We start from the raw sequence: 26,256 nt of genomic DNA, 5'->3' as shown, positions 1-26,256 counted from the left end.
TTTCACCAACCCTGTAGATATCCCAGCTCAGAACATCCAGAAAAGAAGTCCAAGGCGGTCCTTCAAAAAGGTTCTAGAGGGGCCCGGCTCCGCCCCGCCCTCCACCCCGCCCCGCCCTCCACCCTGCTCCTCCCACGGACCTGCCGCTCCTATAGGCCCTCCTCGTCCGCAGGCCCGCCTCTCCCATAGGCCCCGCCTCCAAAGTGCTTCCCGCCCCTGAAGGCCCCGCCCCCTGATGTCCTCGCGGCGTCGGGCGGCCCTGCGCCCAACCACTGCGGTCGCGGTGCGTCTCTCGTGCCCACCTGGTGATGCTCTGATTGGCCGCGCTAGCATCGGCCCACCCAGCTGTTCCGGTCGGCCGAGGCTCGCGCCTGCGCAGTGCACCAGGCTGTCAGGTAAAGGGCTGGGAAGCCTGCGGTAGAGAGAGCGGTGCTGTCATGACCGAGGGCACGTGAGTCGCGGACCCTGGGCCTCCCGCGGGTGTTGCGAGGGGACGCGGCAGGGCGGTGGCAGGGAAGGTGCCTGGACAGCAGGGTGGCATGGCTGGTGGCTCTGCTTGCCTGGATTGCAGGCGCACCCCACCTGGGCGGAGCCTAATGAAGGCTGCTTCCTCTCGCTGGTCCCCCCCATCAGGTGTCTGCGGCGTCGTGGGGGACCCTATAAAACTGAGCCTGCCACCGATCTCACCCGCTGGCGGCTCTGCAATGAGTTGGGTCGGCAGAGATGGACTTATTATCCAGCGGAGGACGACCCCGGTCGAGAACAGACCGGGCTAGAGGCCCACTCTTTGGGACTGGACACAGTAAGTGATGGTGATGTGGTTCTTAAGGCACCATTCCATCCATCCCAAGGCTAGAAGCCATCACTGGCTAGCTGTCACCATGCCTTCCTGAGCCAGAGCTCTAAAACAGTGGAGTGCCTTGTTTAAAAAGCCAGCCAGTAATAGATGCCTATATGTAAACCAATGTATATGTGGGTATAGTGTGATATGGGGAAAAGCTGATTATAAGGAGATCAGGAAAGTTCACGAGTTATGTAAGAAGATGCAGGAAAGTTCACGAGTTACATAAGAAGATGTAAAACTAGATGTTTTTCTAGTTCCAATTCTGCCATGGGAGTTTGTGGTTTGGGGGATGGATTGATGCATAAAATATATTGGGTACTGAAAGTGTAAAATTTTACAGAAAGATTCACAGTCTCCCTTTTCAAATGCCAAGGTCGTTACATTGAATAGACTTTGTGTTTGGTTAATTTTGGTGTGTGATGTTTTTATTTATTTGCAGGGTTTAATTTTTAAAATAATAAGGTTTATAATTTTTTTTAAAAAACAGGTGTGAACCTGGGCACGGCAGGCATCTCTGTAATCCTAGCCACAAAGGAGGCTGTAGCAAGGATTAAATTTAAGATCTGCCTGGGCAGCTTAGTGAGACCTTGTCTCAGAAAATAAAGAAGCTGGGCATGGTAGCGCTGGCCTTTAATCCCAGTACCCTGGAGGCAGAGGCAGGCAGATCTTTGTGAGTTCGAGGCCAGCCTGGTCTACAGAGCAAGTTAAAGGCTAGCCAGGTCTATGTAGTGAGACCCTATCTCAAAACAATTACAAAATAAATAAGCAAAGAAGAGGGCTGGTGATGTAGGCCAGTGTTTGAATGTTTGTCCCAGTCAATCTAAACAACAACAAAAAGTGTGGTACCTTCTTCCAGAGACAAGAATTGAAGTACCTCCATTATTTAAGTCCCTCCACCTCAGAAACCTGTGGAAGTTGCCCAACTTTGGTTTTATTTTGAGGACTCTACTTTGAGATATCTATCTTTTGATTTGTAGGAGAATTAACAAAGATGGGTGTGATTGTGTTTGGATCCACAAGATGAAATACTTAGGACCTGATATTCTGGTTGTGTGTATCTGTGCGTAGATGAAGGGTAGCTAGCCATGAAGTGGTTAGTTAGCTAACAGGCTTCCTGTGAGTCCTGGTCATCTGCTGGGAAGATCTCCTCTGAGCAACCACTGTGCTAGTGTGTGGGACCTTTTCTCAAAGGAAAGAGTCCCAGTATCAGTTGGGCATCAGTACCCTGCCCTGTGTTCTGTGCTGGGCTTAGTTCAGATGTCTTGAAGTTTTGAAGAAAATTGTAGATTAGTGGCTGGAAGGTAAGTTGTGACAACATGGAATTGCTTTTTTATTGTTCACGGGGTGAAATTGTCCTCATTCCATCTTGTTTCAGATCAAAAAAGTTGAAAAAATTTAATATTTGTAAAATGATTTATTTAGCATTATATGTAAGTACACTGTAGCTGTCTTTAGACACAACAGAAGAGGGCGTCAGATCTCATTACGGATGGTTGTGAGCCACCATGTGGTTGCTGGGATTTGAACTCAGCACCTTCAGAAGAGCAGTCAGTGCTCTTAACTGCTAAGGCATCTCACCAGCCTCCATAAGTAATTTAGAATCACTATTTTGTCTTGGGTTGTGAATGGCAGGGGCTCCTTGGGGGAGCAGGCACCGTCAACTCTCATCTCTCCCCTTCCTTCACAGAGTAGCTATTTCACAGACTTACCTAAAGCGCAAACAGCCCATGAGGGGGCGCTCAACGGAGTAACCTTTTACGCCAAGCTGCAGGCCGAGGACGGACACTGGGCTGGTGATTATGGTGGTCCACTCTTCCTCTTGCCAGGTAGGAGGAGCATGCTACCTCAATTCAAGGGAAAGGCTGTTCTAGATTGTCAGGGCATACACGCGGGGGTGCGGTGGGGTGGGGTATGTGGTGTGTGTGGGTAATTGACCTACCCTGGTCAAGCAGGTTAAAACCCAGGAGCTCACTGGAAAAGCTCTGGGGGAGGGTGACTTTGTAGCCCGGCTGTCCTGTTGCCATGGATTAGGGAACAATGTTCTGTGGCTGATGAGGAGAGCCATGTGCCCAAAGACCAGGCTTGGAATGAAGATTTCTTGCGTGGTATCATCTCTCCCCATATATGCAAAGTGTTACATACATGTAAAAAAGTTTATAAAACACAAAAGTACAATCTAAGCAATAACTATTATTCTGGCTGGGTAGTGGTGGTGTACGCCTTTAGTCCCAGAACCTGGGAGGCAGAGGCAGGTGGATCTCTTGAGTTCAAGGCTGGTCTACAGAGTGAGTGTGTAGCCAGGGTTACACAGAGAAAGCCTGTCTTGAAAATAATCAATCAATCAATCAATCAGTCAGTCAAACAAACAAAAGCTATTATCTTGTCCAGGATTACCATTTTAGTATTCCAGTCATAAGCAGGTGTTAAAGCAAGACCTGGTTGTCCGCTATGGTCCTACTGATCTTAAACTGTCTCTCCTTAGTCCTTCAGGACATGTGTGGGAGGCCTCTTCAAGGCTCTGCAGTGCTTTTCTGACCCAGACTATGGCATTTGTGTGAGGCACAACCCCTTGAGCTCTGCGGGGCCAGCCTGGGAGTGTTAACCAGATTCTTCTTAGTGTTCCCCTAAGCCCTGTTTCCAAAGTCATTGATTAAGCTTAGGAAGAATGGCCTTCCCGGGCTAGACTGCACGGGAAGGAAAGCCACAGGGCTGCGCTGTATTGGGAAGAAAGTTCTTAAGAGAAGGGCTTGGGTTAGCAGCGCTGGGTACCTGTTACTAGTGTGGAACATCCTTCTCACCACGCCACACAGGCCTCCTGATCACGTGTCACATCTCACGCATCCCTCTGCCCCCTGGATACAGAGAGGAGATGGTGCGGTACCTGCGGTCCGTGCAGCTCCCTGATGGCGGCTGGGGCTTGTGAGTATGCTTCAGAGCACGTAAATACACGTGTGTGCTTGCATGTGTTTTCTGGGGCTCATGCTTGGGTTTTCGGGCAGCTGTTGAGGAGTGGGGTGACTGCAACTACGGACCTAGGGTGGGGTGGGTGAAAGCCAGGCAGGAGGAGAGTAGGCTGGTACCTCTGTGTAGCCTGGCCACAGTTTTACCTCTGCTGCTGTGAATGGGTCTTGTGATTGGCAGCCCTTTGAGACTCATGTGCCAAATTAAAGCCATTGTATTTTAAAACTGGAGGCAGCAGAGGTGGCACAAATGAAGGGGTCCCACAGACCCCTCTCAGTCTGCTTTCCTGATGGGGTACACACTCTGGGAGCAGACTGGTAGGGCGGGCCCTGCCCACATGGCTTTGGAACATTTGGATATCTTCTGTTGGGCGAACTGAACTTTCCCTGGGCGTCCCTGAAGTGTGCTTTCTGTGTTGTCATGTTGGTGGGAGGTATTAGCAATCTTTGCTAGGTAGTTGTTTCATTTCTTAGAAGTAGCGACAGATGACAGAAGCCCTTTCCCACCAGTCTTATACTTCCACTAGGCACATTGAGGACAAGTCCACAGTGTTTGGGACCGCCCTGAACTATGTGGCGCTCAGAATCCTGGGTATCGGACCTGACGATCCTGACCTTGTGCGTGCTCGCAACATCCTTCACAAAAAAGGTACGTCCTGTACGGCACGTGGGGTTCTCGTCATACTGACATGGCGAGCTCTTTGTAAATGGGAATTAGTAAGATGCGCCTCTAGTTGGAACACTCGGAGAAACACGAGTAGGGTGGAAACTGTTGAGCTGTTTAATACTTACTACTACTACTTACTAATTTTAACTCTTTGAAAAGATGTATTTATTTTTATGTGTATCAGTGGTTTTGCCTGCATGTATGTCTGTGTGCCACATGCATGTAGTGCCCATGAAGGCTAGAAGGGGCTGTCAGAGTCCCTGGAACTGTAGTTACAGATACTGTTGCTAGCTACCCAGTGGCTTCTGGGAACTGAATTTAGATCCTCTGCAAGAGCAATATATGCTTGTAACCTTTTAAGCTGTCTCTCTAGCCCTAATTTTATTATCTTTGATTAATTAATTAATTTGTGTGTGTGTGTTTGTTTTGTGTAATGAATATATACTTAGCCTAGCTACAACTTGAGTTTTGTTTTGCTTTGTTTTGTTTGTTTGTTTGTTTGTTTTTGAGACAGGGTCTCAAGTAGCCCAGGCTAGCCTTGAACTCACAGTGTAGCCATGGTTGGCCTTGACCTCCTGGTCCTTCTGTCTGTACTGCTGAGTGCTGGGATCACAGGCATGCACTACCATGCCTGGCTTATGGGTTTATGTGCGCTGGAGATTGAACTCAGGGCTCTGTGCCTATAGGGAGGCTCTCTACCAGTTAAGCTATAATCTTAGTTTAAAACAAATTGGTAAAGCAACACGCTAATACAGTGCTTGTGGGACGGTCCATGCAGTCTGCCTTTTGGAGGCAGCTGAGCTCCAGGTTAGCAGCCCCTGGTTAGTGAGGGAGTTCTGCTTACCCCTCCCACCTGTCCTCCTTGAGCCCGGGCACCAGTACTCCTCTCCTCACCTCACAGGTGAGGCCTTAACGCCCCTTCCAGGCCTCAGCAGACTCCAAGGCTCCCACAGCTCTCAGAGCAAAGCTTTTCTTGCACCGCTGTTCTGCAGCCCCTCCTGTGATCCTGTGCTCTGCCCTCCAAGGCCTGGGCTCCTGTCTCGCTCTTCTTTGCTGCATGTTCTACACGGCCTCCTTTCATTTTGTCAGGGTGGTCTCCTGCCTCAGGGCTCCCGTGCGCTATAACCCCTCCCCCGCTCTCCACCTTCACCTGGCTGTCCTGGAAACTCCTCTTCGCACTTACAACGTGTCTCACCTTTCACTCCTTCAGGATTTCTTTCTGACTTCCCAGGCTAGGTGAAGTGTTCTGTATGCATTTTGAAATTCTGCAATCTTCTTTCAAGTCTCTGCCCCCTGTTGTGACTAAGTAAGTCATCCTCAGCCTCCTCCATTATTGATCATGTACTCTGGAAGTTACCTTCCGTTCTGTTCTCTCTGTTGTTCTGTTACCTCTTGCTCTAATGTTTGCCCAGAGGGAATGCACTTGCATCATGCTTTAACTAGTAGCTTTCTCTGTCTTTTTGACTTTGACACCCTTGGATTTAAGACAGAACTCATAAAATGTGTATAAATCAGTGATGCTCTGGGCTGCACAAAAGACTAACTGTTGCTTGGCAGGGGCAGGGAAGGCTCTGAACGTGGGGCTGCATGGTAGCCTGTCCTTCAGTCACTTGTGCTAGGTTACCTGATGGATGGAGACACACAGATACGCAGCTTGCCCTTGGATGGAGAAAGAGCAGCCAAGCGACCTCCCCAGCTCGCCCCCCTTTCTCTACACTCATGCCACTGTGTGCATCTGCCCCCCCCCCCCCCCCAGCCACCTCTGCAAGTAGCTGCCTTTATGAGCTCCTGCTTGGGGACAGGGGGACAGACAGCTCTTTGCAGGTTGGACACACTTGTTCCTGGCTGCTGTTTCTACCCAGTGGCTGTGGTGTCTTGGGCAGCTGTGGAAAATGTCTTCTCATCTGGTCGTTACAGGACCCCATAGAAGGCTGATCTTTAGTTTATGCAAGAAGGGGCACAAGAGAAAGCCGCGAGCCAGTACTCATCAAAGTGGTAGATGATTGTTCCTTCTCTCTTTGCAGGTGGCGCAGTGGCCATCCCTTCCTGGGGGAAGTTCTGGCTGGCCGTCCTGAATGTTTACAGTTGGGAGGGACTCAATACCCTGTTCCCCGAGATGTGGTATGCCCGCCTCTGCCCGGTGCACTTCCTTCTAGTACACTGATGAGACCCAGTGGGACAGATTAGCATCTCTCTGGAGGCCCTACTGTGCTCTATAGATACATAGAAAGGGGACTCTTAGGCAAACGCAGGGCATCAGACCACCCAGCTCTGTAGTAGGCTGTGGGGCCCTGTAGGGTAATTACAGAACCCATTGTGTGGCTTGGGCTTTGTGGGAATAGACAACAGATCATACCTGGTAATTAGAAAACCTTGGAATCTATACAGGAATAATGGAAATGGCCTCCCCCATCTCTGTATTTCCTTTTCTTAACTAATTTATGGTAAATGTTTGGGAAGTCTTAGATATTATTTCACCAATGAGCACTTATCTGTGCATTTTAAAATTTTATTTTGTTTTGTTTTTCTTTGGTTTTTTGGATTTGTTTTTTTCGAGACAGGGTTTCTCTGTATAGCCCCGGCTGTCCTGGAACTCACTCTATAGACCAGGCTGGCCTCGAACTCAGAAATTCACCTGCCTCTGCCTCCCAGAGTGCTGGGATTACAGGCATGCGCCACCATCGCCCAGCTGTTGTTTTGTTTTCAGTATTTACCCAGCAGAATCAAAGCCTATTCCTTACTAACTGAACCCTATGGACAGTGTCTTTTTCTATTTTGTGACTATCTTATAAAAGTATCGGCACCATATGTAATATATATGTAATCAATCCCCAGATTACACATATTAGGCAGTAAGATCCCAAGAACTATACAGAGTTCATACAGAGCCTGCTGTCCTCTTGAAGACAGAGTTGAAGGTTCCAGTGGTATAACTTCCACATGCAGAAAGGCAGGATGTGAGGGTCTACCTGGGAAAGGACAACAGGGTCCTAAAACAAGAGCTGAAAGGCTTTGCCCTGCAGCCTGGTTGAGTGGGGATAAGTATGTGGCAATGCCTGCCCAGTGAGAGGTGCGGACAGAGCTACCCACGTGTGGGCAGGGTGGGTGTACTGTTACGTGAAGTCAGGAGGCATTCTAGACTTGTGCTAACCTCCAGTGGTCCATCATTGGCAGCTCTCCTGGAGATAGGGACTGGATTGTCCTCTGCCTGGGGAGGTGCAGGCAGAAGACAGCCTTGTCAGGGTGGAGTGTGTGTGAAAGCCTGGGGCTTCTGGTCCCTACACTATAGGGCCTCATATGACTCCACATACATGGAACACTAGCTCCATCCATTTGGCTTGGAATGCAGATGAAGTGCGCACAATCATGGATGAATGCGCTCGCTCACAGCAGCCTGCTTAGAAGGGGCCCGAGGCCTCAGGGTTAGTAACAGTGTAGGCTTATGTTCTCCTGTCCGCAGACACAGCCTGTCTCTTCCAGGCTGTTCCCTGAATGGGTACCTGCGCACCCCTCCACCCTCTGGTGTCACTGCCGGCAGGTCTATCTGCCCATGAGCTACTGCTACGCCACTCGGCTGAGTGCCTCAGAGGACCCCCTGGTCCAGAGCCTCCGCCAGGTAAGCCTTGCAAGCTCTACAGGTCTTGTGAGGAAATAGGACCTTGGGGTCTTGGGCCTCAGAAGCTCAACTGCTTCTCAGTACTGTGGGAGTCCTGAGGAGTCTTTGCCTTCTCTCCTGAGGGGTCTGTGTTGTGGGATGGGCACCTGCCATTTCACAGTGTCCTGGTGGGTCCTGGAGAGTTCAGAAGCTGCAGTCCTAGCCTGTTCTTGGGAACTAGCCCTGAGATGGACTTTGGGAACAGGGTTTGCACTAGAGCGGGACCTAGGCTCTCAGGGCTGGGACGGCTCCTCAGTTAGCCCTGGTATGACTGAAGTAGCTGGACACCCCCCCCCCCCCGCCGCCCCGCCCTGTAGTGATGACTCATTGGGTGTCCCTACCCCTGAGAAAGGATATGACCCTGAACCCTGAGTGTGCAACTAGAGACCACTCGTGGTTAGAGTGAGTCTACCTTCCGTGTCTGCTGCTTCTGCTAGGCACTCAGGAATGCCTTGCCCTCTAGGAACTCTACGTGCAGGATTATGCCAGCATCGATTGGCCAGCACAGAGGAACAACGTGTCTCCCGATGAGCTGTACACGCCACACAGCTGGCTGCTGTGTGTGGCATACGGTGGGTGCCTCCTGAGGGTTGGGAGAGCCTGGTCGTGCACAGTGAAGATGTCGCTCAGCCTTCCACAGTAATTTGTTCACTCTGTTGATGCGACACCTGACCTCTGTGCTGGGCTGGGGCCTGGATGGGAGCGGACAGACATAGCCTTGCTCTGGTCAACCAGCTGCTGCTCAGTGATACCCACCCACCCAGCATCGCCTAAGCAGGGCAGGACACGGTGGGAGGTGGGAGGTGGGAGGCAGTCCTTCCTAGATGGGAGGGAGGAAGCACAGGTGAAGCAGAGCCAGTGGGAGGAGGGGTCCCTCCCACACCGGGGAAAAGAGAGGTCCAGATGCTCTACTGCGGAGGACCTATCCTCATCTGAGTGACTAGGGCGCAGCCTTCCCCATGTCTCTCTCCTGTTGCCGGATGTCACTAATGCCTCCTCCCCCCCCCCCCCCCCCCCACAGGACTCCTCAACCTGTATGAACGTTTCCACAGCACCCGCCTGCGGCAGTGGGCCATCAAGATGCTGTATGAACACATTGTAGCTGATGATCGGTTCACTAAGTGCATCAGCATTGGCCCGGTCAGTGTCCTTCCTCCCTGGTCCCTAGAGCAGCGTTGGTGGCAGTGAGGTCCTCTCAGCAGTCCTAGGAGCTAGGCTCTGTTGAGCTGGGAATGAAGAGGGCTCATTTCCCACAGCCCAGCACATCTCCATTTGCGTCAATACATTTGAAGCACCACCTGTTTATCCATTCTCTGGGCTCAGTGAAGCTTTTCCTCCTCTGCCCTGCCCTGCTCTTGTCTAAGTCTGAATCCCTCCTGGAAGACTATCTCTTGAGCTTCCTGACCGACTGGGTGGGGCGTTTCCCGTCTGCTCCTCACAGGTCCCTTCTACCCCTTATAGGTGGCAGGATTATAGGTGCCTAGGGGTATGAGAACATTAGGAGCCTCGTGGTGCACTTCTGGTCTCTCTCCCATCTGGCTGTGGATGAGACACAGTCGGGATGCGGGTGGGGTACGGGGCACTGTACGATGGTGGGTTGCCCATGCTGTGGATGAGACACAGTCAGGATGCGGGTGGGGTACTGGGCACTGTACTGTGGTGGGTTGCCCATAGGTTCTCTGGATACACACAGCTAGCTCTGAGCTTCCTCCTCTCTCGCTGTGGAATCTTGGTCCTTCTTTGTCACGCCCTAAGCTCGCCAAGAATCTTACTAGCTTCAGTGTGAGTCTGTTCCCAGGGACCTGAATGTATAGCAAATATAGGAAGCTCCTTTTAGGACAGATGGGGCCCCACCCCAGGGTAAAGTTGTGTGGGTCCTGACGGCCACATATCCTACAGATCTCAAAAACCATCAACATGCTTGTTCGCTGGTCAGTGGACGGGCCGTCCTCCCCTGCCTTCCAGGAGCACGTCTCTAGGATCAAAGATTACCTTTGGTGAGTGTGGTTAGGAGGTGGCTGGGACGAGGTGCAAAGTGCTGCCTACAGACGTGCAGCTATAAGGCTGGGCCCCGTGCCTCATCTAGTTAGGGGCGAACTGTCCGCTCCTGAGAATGCTCTATGGACTCAGGAGCATCGCCAGTTAGGTTGTCTAGGGAAGTAACTAGCACTAACTGTGGGTGTTTCCCAGAGTCAGAGCCGGGAAACCTAGGGACACTGCGCCCGGGGGCACTGTGCCCGGGGTAGGGGCTGTCTCAGGGGAAGGAAGCGCTGCACTTATAGAGGCCATCTTCTCTCTGGTGGTGGTGAGAGATAGAATAGCTAGGTAGACTGGCTCTAGAAGCCTATGGCACAGGCCAGTGCCCCTGGGTAAGCTGTCTTGTAGTCCTTGTGCTTGTGAGCCTAGCTGGGCAGCACTAAAATCAGCATCAAGGGGAAGAGGGTACGGATGCTCCCAGGGGGATCTGGGTGGATCTTGTGTGTGTGTGTGTGTGTGTGTGTCTCCTGATGGACAGCTGGAATTCCAGCTAGCATCTCGCCTTTGACGTAATCTTTTCTTATCCCCATAGGCTGGGCCTTGATGGCATGAAGATGCAGGTAAGGGCATAGAACAGGGGCTGCTGGCTCTCTTACTGACCATCTCTGCTTATCGATCTTTAATCCGTTTAGATTTGCTATGATCCCAAAGTGACAGGCATGGTGGCACTTACCTGTAGTGCCATCACTCAGCTGATTAAAGCAGGAGGATTGAGTTTGATACCAGACAGTGCTATATAACAAGACCCCGTTTCTGAATTAAAAGGAGGGGGTGGGTGGGCAGGAGTGACAAACCATGAAAAACCAAAGAAAAAATTACTTCCCCCATACCGTTCTTGCTGTAGAGGAGGAGACTTAGTCACCCTTTAATCCTCATGTCTCTGGGGCCTGGGCACCTCCTGGTTGGTCTCTCTGGTTGCTGTATGTTCTCACGTGACCCTCTGCAGTCATTCTTCAGAGCGGACTGACCCATGACAGACCCAGATCCAGAAACCTTGATCCTATTGCTGTGATGGAGAGGTGGCTCTGGGTGGCGATGGCCTCTGTGTAAGGACATCTGGCTGCCCCTCTGGCAGGCCACTAAGCTATGTGCTCGCTCTCAGCGCGCAGGATAACCCTAGAGATTACAGTCTTTGGCCACCCGTACGGGAGGAGCCCCCAGGTCAGAGAGGTGGGCCCAGGCCTGAAGATAGTTCCTCTGTGGTAGCTCGTGCTAAAGGAGGCATATTCGCAGTTGCTCAGAACAAGCAGGGAGTGGCTTGGCGGAGATAGAACATCGGCACTCGATGTATGTCCAGCTTCTTTCCCTAGGTCCTTAGGGCTCCAGCCAAGGGGTGGCCAGTGGGTAGGTTTCTCTGGTCAGGTGTTTAGCTGGGGGCTTTGTCCCCTACAAAGCTATAAAGGAAAGGTCTGATCACCCTGTAGGATTGGGAGCTGGGATTTCTGTCAAATATTTAAGAGACCCCCTAAACAAAACCCACTGTGGGCTTGATCATCTATTTCCCACACTGAGACCCAAGACTGTTGTTCAAAGGCTGGTGAGATGGCTCAGTGGTTAAGAGCACTGACTGCTCTTCCAAAGGTCCTGAGTTCAAATCCCAGCAACCACATGGTGGCTCACAACCATCCGTAATGGGATCTGACGCCCTCTTCTGGTGTGTCTAAAGACAGCGACAGGGTACTTACATATAATAAATAAATCTTTGGGCCAGAGCGAGCAGGGCTAGAGCAAGCAGAGGCCCTGAGTTCAATTCCCAGCAACCACATGATGGCTCATAACCACCTGTATCGCTACAGTGCACTCATACACATAAAATAAATAAATAAATAAATAAATAAATAAATAAATAAATCTTTAAAAAAAAAAAGACTGTTGTTCAGAAAACCAGATTTCCGGGGTGGGATTTGAAGGGACCTTCCTTGCTGCATCAAGGCACAGTAATATGTCAGCTGGGTCCCTCGTTCTTTCATTCCTGTCAGCTACCTCGGGTGCGAAGGGCTCAGACGCTGTGTAGGGTATATACTCTCCGACAGGTTGGATCCTAGGAGTCGGTGGACGGGGCTGCTCTAACAGCTTCTTCTCTGTCAACAGGGCACCAATGGATCACAGATCTGGGACACTTCATTTGCCATCCAGGCACTGTTGGAGGTATGTGGCTGCATTTCTCTGTGCAGTCCCCACGTGATCTTCCTGTGTGTGTATAAGCTACACACACACACACACACACACACACACACACACACACACACACACACACACACTCGCCTGTCCCCAGTTCCCTGGTGATAACCCTGAGCAAGCACAGGCTTTACTTGGCAACCTAGAGCTTCCGGAGGCGGTGGTGCCTGGGCTGGACGGGTCTGGGGCGTGGGCGGGTGGTGCTTGGGCTGGGCGGGCCTGGGGGGTGGGCCTGAGGCTCTTAGAACATTATCCCTGAGCTATAGACAAAGAATGTTTCTCTGCTGGTGAGCTGAGAGCAGTAAAATCCCTGAGGGTGTCTCTGGAGACCCAGGGCCTAGGCCAAGTTGAGGTAGGGCCTGTCAGAACAGGGGGAGTCTGGTAACTATCCAGGGTGGTCTCTTCTGTCCGTTCCAGTCTTTAGTCACATCTCATTGTCTTTTCTCTCTAAAGCTAAGAATATTAGGGAACCCTAGAAAACTCTTAAGATGTGTCAGTTTCTGGAGGTGGGAATGGGGTGGGGGGCAAGATGTCGCCGGGACACTGGAGGACTGGCTCAGCTGTGCCACCCTGCTGTCTTCTAGGCAGGTGCACACCACAGACCTGAATTTCTGCCCTGCCTGCAGAAGGCTCATGAGTTCCTGCGGCTTTCACAGGTGAGGCCCGGGTCCTTTCTCCTCGTCTGTTCCGCCTCCCCGAGATGGCTTTCTTAGCTTGCTTCCATGCTGCTCTGCCCTGCCCTGCCCTAGACCATGTTGGTGTAGGGTGACTAGACCTAGTTACCCTAAGGTAGCTCCGGCCATGGCCTGCAGTGGCTTGTCACTAGCTGGCAATTTCTGTTCTTCCTGCTGGAACAACTGTGTGCGGAGGGCCAGAGCCAGCCTGTGGCACAGTCGGAGTTGTATCCTTGAGTGCCACAGCCTGCTCACACCCAGCCATCTTTGAGGTGCCTCAGGCCTGTGGTGCCCTCTCTGAGGGCGTGTGTAGCCATCTGGCCTGCCAGGTCACTGTCTTTATTCCTGCCTTCCGAATCCACCTAGAGCCCCGATCATGTGCCGGATTTTTGGGCTGGCCTTGTATACCCTGCTGCAGACACTGGAAGCCTCAGGCCTCGATCCCACTGGCATCCGCCTCTGAGGGTCCTCGTGTTCCTATCCCCTGCCCTCTGACCCCACTGGGGTATAGCTTCCTCGGGACCCTCCATGCAGCTGATGCCGTGTTTTCTAGGGTGTTAAGAGTGAGTCAGCACTGTGTCTTCCATAGCAGGGCCTGCTCCAGGCCATGACACTGTCAGGCCTTTAGAAGCCCATCTGAATGGACCCCACTGCACATGCAGCTCAGGAGTAGTGGGCCCCTGAAGCTGGGCAGGAGCGCAGGTCGTTCAACCCTCTGTGGATGATGGAATTTCCTAGTAGTGATGAGGCCATACGGGGCTCATGGGTGTCGCAGTGCACTGACTGGCTCACAGTAGATCTGTCTCCCAGATGGCAGCACAGGGTCCCAGGTACTAACACATTTCTATTTTCCACAATTGCTCCTTGCTGCTATCCAGGTCCCAGAAAACTGTCCTGACTATCAGAAGTATTATCGCCAAATGCGCAAGGTATGGATGGGCAACCTCCCCCCCCCTCAAGGCCAACGTTCACTGTCTTCCCTTTGAGGAGCTTTTCCAGCTTCTCGTTCATTATCCCCTGAGGCAGCCTACACCTCTGTGGCTGTGGGGTCAGGGCTTCCTTATCCCCTGAGGCAGCCTACACCTCTGTGGCTATGGGGTCAGGGCTTCCTTATCCCCTGAGGCAGCCTACACCTCTGGCCATGCTTCAGGGTTCTTCAGGTATCTAGCACACAGATGCTAAGTAAAGAGCTGAGCTGTGAGCTGGAGTGTTGAGCTCAGGGCAGAGGGTAAGGGGCTCCTTTCCTGTAAGGGCCTGCTGATAGATGCAGGTTGTGGAATGAGACGTTGGCACAGCTGCTGCCTTTCATAGTGCGGTCCCTGGGGTACGCGTGCTGCCGTTTAGGTTCCAGACCCATTTTATTGCTGAGATGTGAGGGCATTCAGGATGGGCATGGAGTCCTAGATAGTCCCTGTGCTGTGCTGAGGTTTGCTCAACTATGCCCAGTTTAGGTGCCCTTGTGGGGTGGTGGACAGGCCTTGCCCTGACTGTTGCAGCTCTGTAGGGAGGAGCGCTGTGACACTCTATCTCTGTAGGGTGGTTTCTCCTTCAGCACACTGGACTGCGGCTGGATCGTTGCCGACTGCACAGCCGAGGCTTTGAAGGCCGTGCTGCTCCTGCAGCAGCAGTGTCCCTCCATCACCGAGCATATCCCCCGGGAGCGGCTGTGTGACGCCGTGGCTGTGGTGAGTACTTCCTTCATGTTTGCCTCTGTGGTTATGTCTTAGCAGACTAAGACTGAGTGGTAGGACATCAGAGTCTGAGACTGAGCCCTGGCATAGATCCTTGGAACTGCGGTTGGGTACAAAGGCTCTGCGCTGTAAGATATGGTGCCTAGCCCATCCCAGAAATTACAAGGAGGCCGTGTGTCCCCAAGGCTCCTCCTCTTAGCTTATGAAGCTCAAGGAACTGCCCACATTTGTGATGAGGTTTCCGCAGGTCTCATTGGGAGGTTTGGTGGGCTTTGCTGGCTATCCAAAGAATTGGCAATGTCTGTTCATCTTTGTGCAGAGTCCTTTTGGCACATCTGCTTGTTGTGTGCATTTTCCCGAGGAGGTCTGTACTGGCCTGATACATCTGGAGCATGCTCCAGATGTTGGGCAGCTGCCGTGGGTACCTACCGAGCCTGGAAGCCATCCCTCATTCCTGCCCTACTGGGTGTCAGTGATGCTCCGCAAAGTCATGCTGTGCTTGTCGCTCAGTCGTCTGGGTGTCCGCTCTTGTTTTAGTTGTTGAACATGAGGAATTCTGACGGAGGGTTTGCTACCTACGAGACTAAGCGTGGGGGGCACTTGCTGGAGCTGCTGAACCCCTCCGAGGTCTTTGGTAAGTGTTGTCTCGCAGCGTGGTGTGTAGACCAGGCCTGGCACCCTGGCAGGTACATGTAGAGCCCTCTGTGAGCCCCGGAGTATACAGTGCCTGCGCTTTTCTCTCAGGCCATGGAGACCTTAGGCTGGGGTTACACTCTCCTGCTTCTCCACAGGGCCTTGTGCTGTGTGGAAACTGCCGTGTGTCCTGCATACACCCCGTGACTCCCAGCACTTGTCTATGTCAAGGGCTGCCTGGCCACGACTGTTGTCACTAAAGTTCTAGTCTGTCAGGGCAAGCTCTCTCCTCACAGGGATCCTGGCACCTGCTTGACCCTTCCCCCATGCTGTCTCATTATCATATGCTTTGACCTGTCATGCAGGTGGGGTTTTGGGGTGGGTGGCAGTGGTAACAGCCCAGCTGTTTTGTGTGTGTGTCTCATAGCGTAGGTGTGCAGGTCTCACAGTGCCTACTGTGGCCACACTGCCCAGGTTGATCTCGGGGTGACGTCCAGGTGTAAATCTTGTGTGCTTCAACATCACCACATTCTGGCCTGAACCTTAGAGCTCAGGTGCCACCTCCTCTCCCTTTCTAGGGGACATCATGATCGACTACACGTACGTAGAGTGTACCTCCGCTGTGATGCAGGCCCTGAGGCACTTCCAGGAACACTTCCCAGACCACAGGGCAGCGGAGATCAGGTAAGGCAGATCAGGCAGGACTGAGCAGGCCTGCGGCTCAGCACCCCCAGACAGCAGACCGTGGCTCTTCAACAAGATGGTGGAGAGAGACACTGGCTTGAGTAAAACAGGGACAGTTTCAGATGCCTGCAGATCCATCGAGTGTGTGTGTGTGTGTGTGTGTGTGTGTGTGTGTGTGTCTGTGTGTATCTGTGTGTATAGTTCTGGGAAAAACTGAACAACTGTAGCGTTAAAGTGGGTTATTTTCCGTCTTCTTGGACATGTTTTAAAGTGGGCGTACGTGCCTAGCTTCTCCCAGTGTCCAGGTAACTAGCTGCTAAGTGTTCTTTCTTGTGGAGAACCCAGAAGACATGTCAGGTCAGAAGCTCTTGACATGGTTCCATGGGGATTCCGGCATCACCTGATTCACACCCCTTTGTCAACCGCTATGGAGGGACTGCCCTTCAGTCTGCTTAGTCAACTTGCTGTTGCTGTCTTGAACCTGCCTTGGTGGAGTCCTGCACTGGATGTGTTGGTTCCCTTTACTCTCAGTTACATGGAAGGCAGGGAGGGTTTCATTTGGTGGAAGTAACTACAACAGTCCACCCCTTGCGCTGGCTCCTGCATTCTTTTGGTCCTCCTTGTTTGTGATGTTTCTTGAGTCTTGGAGAGGTTATTTTCTCCATCTGTGGTTGAATGTTGGGCCATTCTGACATAGCAGCAATTACTTTGTCTCGGGAGCCTGAACGGTTGTGAGTCTTAATGGTACACCTCTCATTATTAAAGTTTCCATCTGTGACTGAGGACAGCTGAGGGTGGCAGGAATGCAAGGGGTAAACATCATACCTACTTAATAAAGCAGTGGCAATGGCCTCATGGGGCCTATGATTTTCCTACCCAGGACCTTTGCCCTGGCTTACAGTATTACATGTGAGTTTCTTCCTGAAGAGGGGACCTTACATCACAGCAGAAAGCAGTAAAGGTGCATTTTCTTACTACTGTATTGTGTTACTACTGTATTAATGGGTGTATCTCATCTGGTGTTTCTGCAGTAACAAGCAGAGTCCATCGCTGAGCTGGACTGTTGGAGGCAGTTCTGCACCAACAGCCTGCGTGCTGTCTTCAGTATTAGGAAAGTCAGCTCGCAAGGAAGGAGTGTCTACTTTACTCTTAGCCTAATTTTTCCAAAGCGCATGGAGTCTTTACCAATAGGGACTATCTGGTTTTGTTTTGCAACCAAAAAGAGTGGCAATGGCCTTATGGTTTGAGGGGCCTATGTAATACATTGAGAAAGTGCACACACACACACACACACACACACACACACACACATACCATAAATAAATCAATAAACATTAAAAAAAAAAGATAAAGCTTGGAGAGATGGCTTTGTTAGTAGCATTCGGACTGATCTCACTTGTCCCCATGAAACATCAGTCTGGTATCTCCATCTTAGACCGTAAGTCTGATTAAACTCTTCGTTTGGTAAGTTGCTTGGCTGTGGTGTTTCATCACAGTAGCAGAAGAGTAACTAATACAGAAGCCGGTGCGGAGATAGATGGCCCCGAGAGACCTAAGCACATTTTTTTGGGATGATGTGGAAGGCTTTGTAGCAGTAGACTAGAAAAGTAGTTTAGCGCTGTTAGTAGGTGATGGACCAGCCTAGCAGGAGCTTGGGAGACAGCTCTAAGAACTACGCCCAGTCCAAAAGGCTCAGGATGGGAGCGTTATCAACTGGACCGCAGACCATTGTCGTGATATGTTAGCAAAGAGCGGAGCTGTTTTCTGCCCTCTCCTAAGAACCTGCCTGAGGCTGAACATGGTAATTAGTAATTGCTCGTAGGCAGGTGCCCAATGAAAATGGGCAAGTGGGGCCGAAATACAGTTGCACAGTCTGATGTGAATCTAACGTGAGAGCTAAGGCCTGCGCTGTAGTGTGTGTTTCCCTGAATGTTGACAGCCTGTGTTCCCTTCTGTGTCCCATAGCTGCCTTCCCCCCCCCCAACATGTGCTCTGATCTGTTGGAAGGGGAGGCCATTCTCACTTTCCCGAGACCCTTGTGTGTAGGGGCAGCACTGGGGAAGGCTTTGTACTTTGCTCTGCAGTGGTCATCTGGCTAACTGCCTGTTACAGGGAGACCCTCAATCAAGGCCTGGACTTCTGCCGAATGAAGCAGAGAGCTGACGGCTCCTGGGAGGGGTGAGTAGGTAGGAGGGAGGTGCTGTGCATGCGAGGGTGGGGGCGGGGAGTCTGCCCTTACTGCCTTTGCCCTGGGAGCTGGGACTTCCTGGAGGTCATCTTCCTTGGCCATGCTGAGAGCTTGTGTGGGAAGTCCCCTGTGGCCTGAGATGACCCTCCCTGCTGGACCACCAGCAGCTCTTGTGTGCCTAGATGGGAGGAGGCTGTGACGGAGCCAGGTGGACAGTGCCACCTTCGGCAGGTCACACTGCCACTGCCTGGGATGTGTGTGAGCACTTCTTGTACCAAGTGCCAAAGTCCCTTCCTCCCCTTTCCAACCCTCCATCCTGTTTCTCTGTCTGTCTCTCTCTCTCTCTTTGGTTTTGTGAGACAGGGTCTTGCTGCATGTCTCAGGCTGGCTTTAAATTAGCAATCCTCCTGTCGTAGCCCAGTGCTGGGAATGTAGGCATGTACCCCCATGCTCTAATCCAGTTCTGCCCTCTCTAACTGAGGTTGTCCCAGTTCCCGGGTAGAGTCTCTGTACTGTCACTTGGACTGAAGAGCAAGGCTGACTTCTCTTTGTCTCCTCCAGCTCCTGGGGGGTTTGTTTCACCTACGGCACCTGGTTTGGCTTGGAAGCATTCGCCTGCATGGGGCATTCCTACCAAGACGGGTAAGTGTGGCTTTTGGGCCGATGGCGGGGGAGCGTTGCCACGGTCACCGTTCTGTTCTGTCTCCTGTACTGTGATAGAGCACTGACCAACCGCCCCCAGGGAAGAAAGCTTACTTTAGGTTTATACTTCCCGGTCATAATCAGTCATTGAGGGAAGCTAGGGCAGGAATTGAAGCAGAAACCATGAAAGAAACCCTACTCAGCCAACTCTCTGATGCAGTGGGTTCAACCCTCCATTTTCTTCTATTGGTCTCTCTTCCCAGGTGACCCTGTGTTAAGGTGACATTCAAACTAAGCAGTCCAGGAGCGCTCTGCCACGGTGGTCTTTTTGCTTTGATATTTTATTTTGTTTAATATTTTTTAAACAATGAGATAAGATCACTATTTCAGAAAATGGGAATTCTAAGAACAGATTTTCTTGACTCACTAGCCTTGTCTAGGCGTTACCTCAGTGTCTTTTAAATCTCTCGTCCCAGTGAGAAAGAACTAAGGTCCAGGAACTCAGAAAAGAGCCTTTGGTTCAAGTCCCATCTCTGGCTGCCCTAGCCAGTGCCTCGATCTAGTGGTTTGGGGAGTTAGGGATGTTGTGCTGAGGCAGCTGCAGCCATCGATGCCTACCTAGTTCTGTGTACCCACATACCCAGCCTGCGTGTGTCTAGCTGCAGAGTATTTTCTCTGTGCCCAGCAGCTCATGACACATGCACACCCATATCCACTCGCTCCTGCGGCCCCTCCCATGGCCCTAAGGCAGCCTGTCAGGGTGGGATATAGAGGGCTTAGATCCACCTAAGGCATGACGTTCCTGACCTGCTCTCTACAGGGCTGCTCGTGCAGAAGTAGCTCAGGCCTGCAGCTTCCTCCTGTCCAAGCAGATGGCCGATGGAGGCTGGGGGGAGGACTTTGAGTCCTGTGAGGAGCGGCGGTATGTGCAGAGCGCCAGGTCCCAGGTCCATAGTACGTGCTGGGCCCTGATGGGTTTGATGGCTGTCAGGTAAGGGCAATGGGAACCATCCTTGGGAGTGTGGGCTAGGGACAGTCAGCCTTGAGGAGGTAGCCTAGGGTGTGTACAAATGTGGGAAGATGCGAAAGTAGCCACAGGACTGAGCCATTATTAATACCTCTGCAACTGTGGATGGAGACAGCTTCAGAAACCACATTTCCTATTCCTAGGCTAAATGGCAGCCTGTCTAGATGACAGGTACCTACAGAGAGACTCGTCTCTCAGAGATGGTCTGCCCATCCATTGGTAGTCAGTACTCACTGGCAGGGCAAGAACGGCTGGAGCCTGAGGGGCTGTGGTGGGGAAGTGAAAGCGCAGCCTCAGTACTCAGAGCCCAAGGCTGGAGCTGCTTTTGACCCTCTTGTGTCATAGCTGGATGCACATGCAAGTGCATATATATGTTTAGGTATATATATATGTGTTCACACAGGTTTAGGAGTGCACACACAGGTATCCATGCTGTCTTAGCCTGTGTGCCACAGTACACTTGGAGCCGTTTGGAGATCTTCCTGAAATCCCCTCAGTCAGTGTGCACAGGGAACCCAGGGCAAGAGAGTCGTCAGTCTGTCCCTACTCAGTCCCCCCTGCTGGCCTCAGTGCATCAGAGGACATAGCTTCTGAGGTTTCCAGTCAGCAGGCAACCAAGGAGACTGGCTTACAGGTTCAGAGGCTCGGTCCATTATCATCAAGGTGGGAGCATGGCAGCGTCCAGGCAGGCATGGTGCAGGAGGAGCTGAGAGTTCTACATCTTTGTCTGCAGGCCTCTAGGAGAAGACTGACTTCCAGGCAGCTGGGACCAGGGTCTTAAAATCCACGCCCACAGTGACACACCTACTCTAACAAGGCCACACCTCCTAATAGTGCCACTCGCTAGCCCAAGCACATACAAACCACCACAGCAGGGTAGGCAGAAGGCTTGTCTTCCTAAGGAATCTATCTGCACCATGTACCAGCCACGTCGTCATGGCAACCATATCAGCCCACCTGTGCACCCCAGTGCTTACAGTCCCCGGGGCTCATGGGAAGATTACAGCGCGAGCCTTGGGTGTTCTGCTTGTTAGGGTTTACCTATTAGGTAAATCCTACCTTAGGATTTCATTGCCGCAAAGAGACAGCATGATTACGGCAACTCTTATACAGGAAAACATTTAATTGGGGCTGCCTTACAGGTTCAGGGGTTTAGTCTGTTAGCAGCATGGCATTGTGCAGAAGACGACACATAGACCCTGTGCTGGAGGAGCTGAGTTCTACATCTTGATCCTAAGGCAGCAGAAGGAGATTGTGTGTGCCACACTGGGCATAGCCTGAGGATATATATAACCTCAAAGCCCACCTCCACAGTGACACTTCGTCCAACAAGGCCACACCTTCTAATAATGCCACTCCCTATGGCCAAGCATTCAAACCCACTCCTATTTAAACCATAGCTATCATTGTCATGGTATTTGGAGACTTTTTGTTCTTCTAGGATGCATGTTTATAGCACATGCTAGTTGGTATGTCCATGCCTGTCTTCTTGCCCCCCAGGCACCCCGACATCACTGCTCAGGAGAGAGGAATCAGATGTCTGCTAGGGAAGCAGCTCCCCAACGGAGACTGGCCTCAGGTGCGTGAGGGCTGGGCAGCCGTTCCCACAGTGATTCCCAGCCGGCCCATGAGCTTCCACACGCTTTCCTAAGCCCTCTTCCTCTGAGGGGGCTTTGGGGACCTGGGATAGGGACACGCCAAGCAGAGGCTTGCCCTGCCGGAGAGCTAAGATGTGTTGGGCACATTTTGCTATCTGTAAAGGAAACTGCCTGGGGGAAAGGACTGGAGAGGACGTTTCCCCGCACAACCTCAGCTCTACCATTGCTTTTGAGTGTGGTCCCTCAAGATGTGCAGTGGGGTTCCGTGTGTCCGTGTGGTTTGTTAGAGGAACTAGTCCAAGGAAGAATGTTTACTTCCAGGTCTATCTAGCCTCTGGGCTGGGACCGGAGCCGGGCAGGATTGCTGCCAGCCTGTGCCTCCTGTCTTTGGTTCATCAGCTTTCCCCAAGCAGACTTGTCCCAGGGCCAGGAAGTTCAGTAGTTAGGACCACCATCCAGGGACAAGCTCCTTACTGCTCATATCTCTGTCTTTCCAGGAGAACATCTCTGGCGTCTTCAACAAGTCCTGTGCCATCAGCTACACAAGTTACAGAAACATCTTCCCCATCTGGACCCTGGGCCGCTTCTGCAACCTGTATCCTGACAATACCCTCGCAGGCCATGTTTGAACCTGTGTGTGCCTGTGCTGCACCTGGCCAGCATCATCACCACACAGGTCCCTGTGAGCCCAGTCCCTGGCTAGGTGACAAGAGCCATCTTAGCTCCGCATAGGCCTTGGTCTCTGTTTCTGTAGACACACGGTTGGGGATAGGGTCGGGGTTGGTGTCTTTAGACACTTGTCGGGGTGTGCTTCAAGTTCTTGACTAGCTTCAGTGAGAAGGGGACGAAGATGAGCCTTGAGGTCCGGAGAAGCTCCTGGGGATCCTTGAGGGAGCTTGGCTGTAGAGCTCTCGGGATCAGTGACTTCGCTGTGAGGGGACAGCTGGCTTCTTTACTTCCTCCCTTGTCCACTGTGCGATGGGCCCTTGAGCAGACTGCTGTTAGCTGTGCTGGGGGAGTCACAGCAACTCTGTGGTGCAGGTATACTCAGAGAAAGGCTCACAACTCTGTGGTGCAGGTATGCTCAGAGAAAGGCTTAATGGCAAGTGAGGCAGGCCCCGTGGTCATTGTGCCCTGAGCAGTGTCTGCTGTCCCCGGAACTTACCGCTCGTGACTCGATCACTGTATGAAAATACAGTTTTCCAGAAAGACAATACAAACTTGATTTGTACTAAAAACACTACTAAAAGTCATTTGAATGATCACCGACTCTCTTAATAAACAGACACTGGGCCGATGGCCTTGTGGTAAAGAACCTCGGCTGCTCTTTCAGAGGACCTGGGTTTGATTCCTGGCACCCACCTGGTGGCTAACAACATGTAACTCCAGATCTCAGGGAACCCAATGTCTTCTTCTGGCCTCTGTGGGCACTGCACACGTGAGACATACGTACACTCATAGCACGTACACACATAAAAGGAATCTTGAAAATAAAATATTAAAAACAAAACAACAACCCCCCCTCCCGAGACATTTCATCCTGGAGTATCCTGAGTCTGTGTGGCACCCAGTTCTGCCCCTAGATTATGAGCTTATACACATCGCAGTGGTTTCTGGGATATCAGTGTCCCGATGTCCAGGCTTCTCATTCTTACTGAGAGAGACGCACACGTGGGACGCCATTAGGGTAGATAGTGGTTGTGGTGGTTCCTGCCACAGGACAGTGCTGGAGCAAGGGTAGCCGGTCACATCCAGGTCACCACTTAGACCCACCTAGCCGGTCACATCCAGATCACCACTTAGACCCAGCCAGCCGGTCACATCCAAATCACCACTTAGACCCAGCCAGCCGGTCACATCCAGATCACCACTTAGACCCAGCCAGCCGGTCACTTCCAGATCACCACTTAGACCCAGCCAGTCACATCCAGGTTACCACTTAGACCCAGCCAGCCAGCCAGGAAAATGCCCCTGATACCCATGACCACTATCAGCCCATAAGCCACCTGTGCTCAGAGTCCAATGAGGGTCAGGTTTCTGAGGCAATCCTTCGGTGTGAGCTCCAAGTTCCTCATTCTAACTGTGTCTGGCCAGCACGCAGGCAGAGTTCAGGGTGGAAACTATGGTCTCCTTGACGTTACTGCTTTTCTCCCTGGCCGAATTATCAACTTCTCGTCTCAACTGATGCAAAAAATATCAAGTAGTGAGAGACCTGGAATGATAAATGTGCTGGGTACACAGACAGAGGAGTTCACCTGGACTCCACAGAGCAGACTGTTCTGGGATGTGAGGACCCAGTCAGACCACGGCTTCGTAAAAAAGAAACAAGAACAAAACCACACTTCTCTTATGACTATAATCTTCACTAGGATCTGCACTTCTCAGAGCAGCAAGGATGTTTGAATCTATGAAATGCCAATGATACCCATCAGCAAAGACAAGCAATACATTTTAAGAAATAAAGAGCCGGGTGGTGGTGCACACCTGTAATCCTAGCACTTGGGAGGCAGAGGCAGGCAGATTTCTGAGTTTGAGGCCAGCCTGGTCTACAGAGTGAGTTCCAGGACAGCCAGAGCTACACAGAGAAACCCTGTCTCGAAAAAACCAAATCCAAAACAAAAACAGAAAACAAAACTGCTGAGCCCCAGCTTCCAAGCTAGGGGGACTTGGTTGACAGAAGCAGGGCCAGCCATCTGTCCCAGCACAAAAGAAAAACAGCCTCTGAGGTAGATAACTGGTCTCACACAGCCAACCAGACAAGTACACAGTTTTGGAAAACAACATTGTTTTTAAAAAAAATTGCTTTGGGTCTGAAGTCATGGCTCGGTAATCAAGAGCACTAGCTGTTCTTTCAAAGGACCCAGGTTCAATTCCCAGCACCCATATGGCAGCTCACAACTGACTATAACTCCAGTTCCAGGGGATCTGACGTCTTCACACCAATGCACATTAAATAAAAGTTAAAAAATTATTAAGAAACTGCCTTGATAAAAAGTTAGTAAGAGTAAATTATCTCATGTTCTGAAGTAGAAATAGCTATGAATGAACAATGTCAGGTTCAAAGTTGATTTTCTTTACACTTGAATGCTACACACATTATGTATCAATGACATAAATAAAGTGTGGCACTGCTTGGATTCAAATCTTTTGAATTTTTGTGTGTCTGTATGTCCATACATCAATTAAAATTATAAAACCTAATGCAAGATACAAAAAAGGCATGCACATTCTCCTAGCTGTAAACAGGCCTGGCAAAGACACACTGCCGAGACAAGGTGGACCTGCTGGCGATCTCTAAAAATGCCAAGGCAGGTTCACTGTGTCAAAGTTACCTAAGAGAGAGAGAGCAGAAGGCTTCGAGCCAGCAAGCAGCCTTCTGGTTCTTGCCACACTTCGGCTGTAAGGTTCCTTGGTCAGAGGCAATACTGTGTGAAATAAACAGACCGACCTTGAGCCTTCGCTTTGAGTTCCTGCCTTGATTCCCCTCAAGAACAGTGGCGGGCTTCTAAGCCAAGTAACAGCTTTCCTCTCTTGCTCCTGGTCAAAGTGTTTTTATCACATCAACAGAGATCACACTGGGACAGCCTGTTAGGAGCATCGAGTTCTTGAATCAACCCACAAGCTCAGTGGCTTTTGTGAATGCCTCATCTGAAACCGTGGAAACCTGACACATTCAAGTTCTTCTGTTATCATTCATCACGCTAGGGCGTGAGAATCTTCAGAAACTGGAAAGCGTGTTGTTTGGCCATAATGGAGTTCAATGGGAAATGAAGGGATGGATTTGGAAACCCCCGAAACTTGCATCCTTCTAGCTAAATAATGGTTATGAAAGATGAAGGCAAAACATTACTTGTATTAGGGGTGTTTGTTTGTTTGTTTATTTTACATCCTGACGTAGTTTCCCCTTCCCCTACTCCCAGTCCTTCCCCCTGTCCCCTCCCCTTCCACTCCTCAGAAAAGCACAGGCCTCCCATGGATATCCATCAGCTCTGACATCACAAGCTACAGTACACCTCTCTATAAGTGAGGCTAGACAAGGCTACTCAGTAGGAGAAAGGGGTTCCAAAGGCAGGCAACAGAGTCAGAGACAGCTCCTGGCGCTGCTGTTAAGAGCCTGACAGGAAGACAGAGTTACACAACTATAACGTGTAGAGGATCTATGTCAGTCCTGCGTAGGCTCTGGTTGGCAGTTCTGACTCTGTGAGGCCTGGGTAGGGGTATTGTATTTCTAGATTATGACTTTGGGAAGGTGAGCTTTGGTGATGCCACCAATAGTTGTCCCATTTGTAGTCTTTTCCCCTCTCAGTCCTTTGATTTGGATCTACCTGGTCACATGTTCCAGCAACGCCAGTACCAAAACCAACTGGTGTGTCTGGTCAATTGGCTTCAATTTCTATTTGTGCACAACATAATGTTTCTGATGTTTTTTTAAAGTTTACAAGTTTGTCTCAGTTTTGTCAAAAAATATTCTATTTTAAAAAGATATGGGGCCTAGTTCAGACAGTAAAATTACTAGAAACACAGGCCTGATGTGTGAGTTTTATCCCCAGAACTCAGGTTTAAAAGGCAGATGCCAAAGCATCCATCTGTAATTCTCCCATCCTTAAGAGCAAAATGGGAGGTAGAGGCAGGAGAATCACCCTGACTGGAGCCAGCTAGCTGGGATATGCTACATAGTAATAGAGAGAGAGAGAGAGAGAGAGAGAGAGAGAGAGAGAGAGAGAGAGACAGAGAGACAGAGAGACAGAGACAGAGAGACCCTGTCTCAAAGTGGAAGG

General features: G+C 51.1%; 1 protein-coding gene across 2 annotated transcripts; it reads left to right on the top strand.

Annotated features, from left to right (window-relative positions):
* The first annotated feature begins 284 nt into the window (after positions 1-284).
* On the top strand, positions 285-24,615 carry Lss (lanosterol synthase). 2 transcript variants are annotated; one of them, XR_007974413.1, is made up of 23 exons: positions 285-451; positions 634-802; positions 2,532-2,670; positions 3,655-3,763; positions 4,332-4,453; positions 6,496-6,592; positions 7,952-8,087; positions 8,590-8,698; positions 9,148-9,266; positions 10,026-10,123; positions 10,696-10,723; positions 12,255-12,311; positions 12,926-12,997; positions 13,894-13,944; positions 14,551-14,700; positions 15,244-15,340; positions 15,918-16,023; positions 18,136-18,201; positions 18,773-18,853; positions 19,674-19,844; positions 21,381-21,459; positions 21,976-22,519; positions 22,557-24,615. XR_007974413.1 is itself a non-coding variant. In XM_052163851.1 (22 exons), exons 1-22 carry the CDS (start codon positions 438-440, stop codon positions 22,105-22,107), a joined length of 2,202 nt encoding a protein of 733 aa, XP_052019811.1. In that variant the 5' UTR covers positions 285-437; the 3' UTR covers positions 22,108-24,615. The 2 variants fall into 2 exon arrangements, 1 of the variants encoding a protein (XP_052019811.1); XM_052163851.1 differs by having other exon boundaries at positions 21,976-24,615.
* Positions 24,616-26,256: the final 1,641 nt, after the last annotated feature.

This window comes from Apodemus sylvaticus, chromosome 19 (assembly GCF_947179515.1).
Source record: "Apodemus sylvaticus chromosome 19, mApoSyl1.1, whole genome shotgun sequence".
NCBI lineage: Eukaryota > Metazoa > Chordata > Mammalia > Rodentia > Muridae > Apodemus > Apodemus sylvaticus.
Note: the sequence above shows the minus strand (reverse complement) of the source record. Positions and strands in the feature narration are given on the sequence as shown.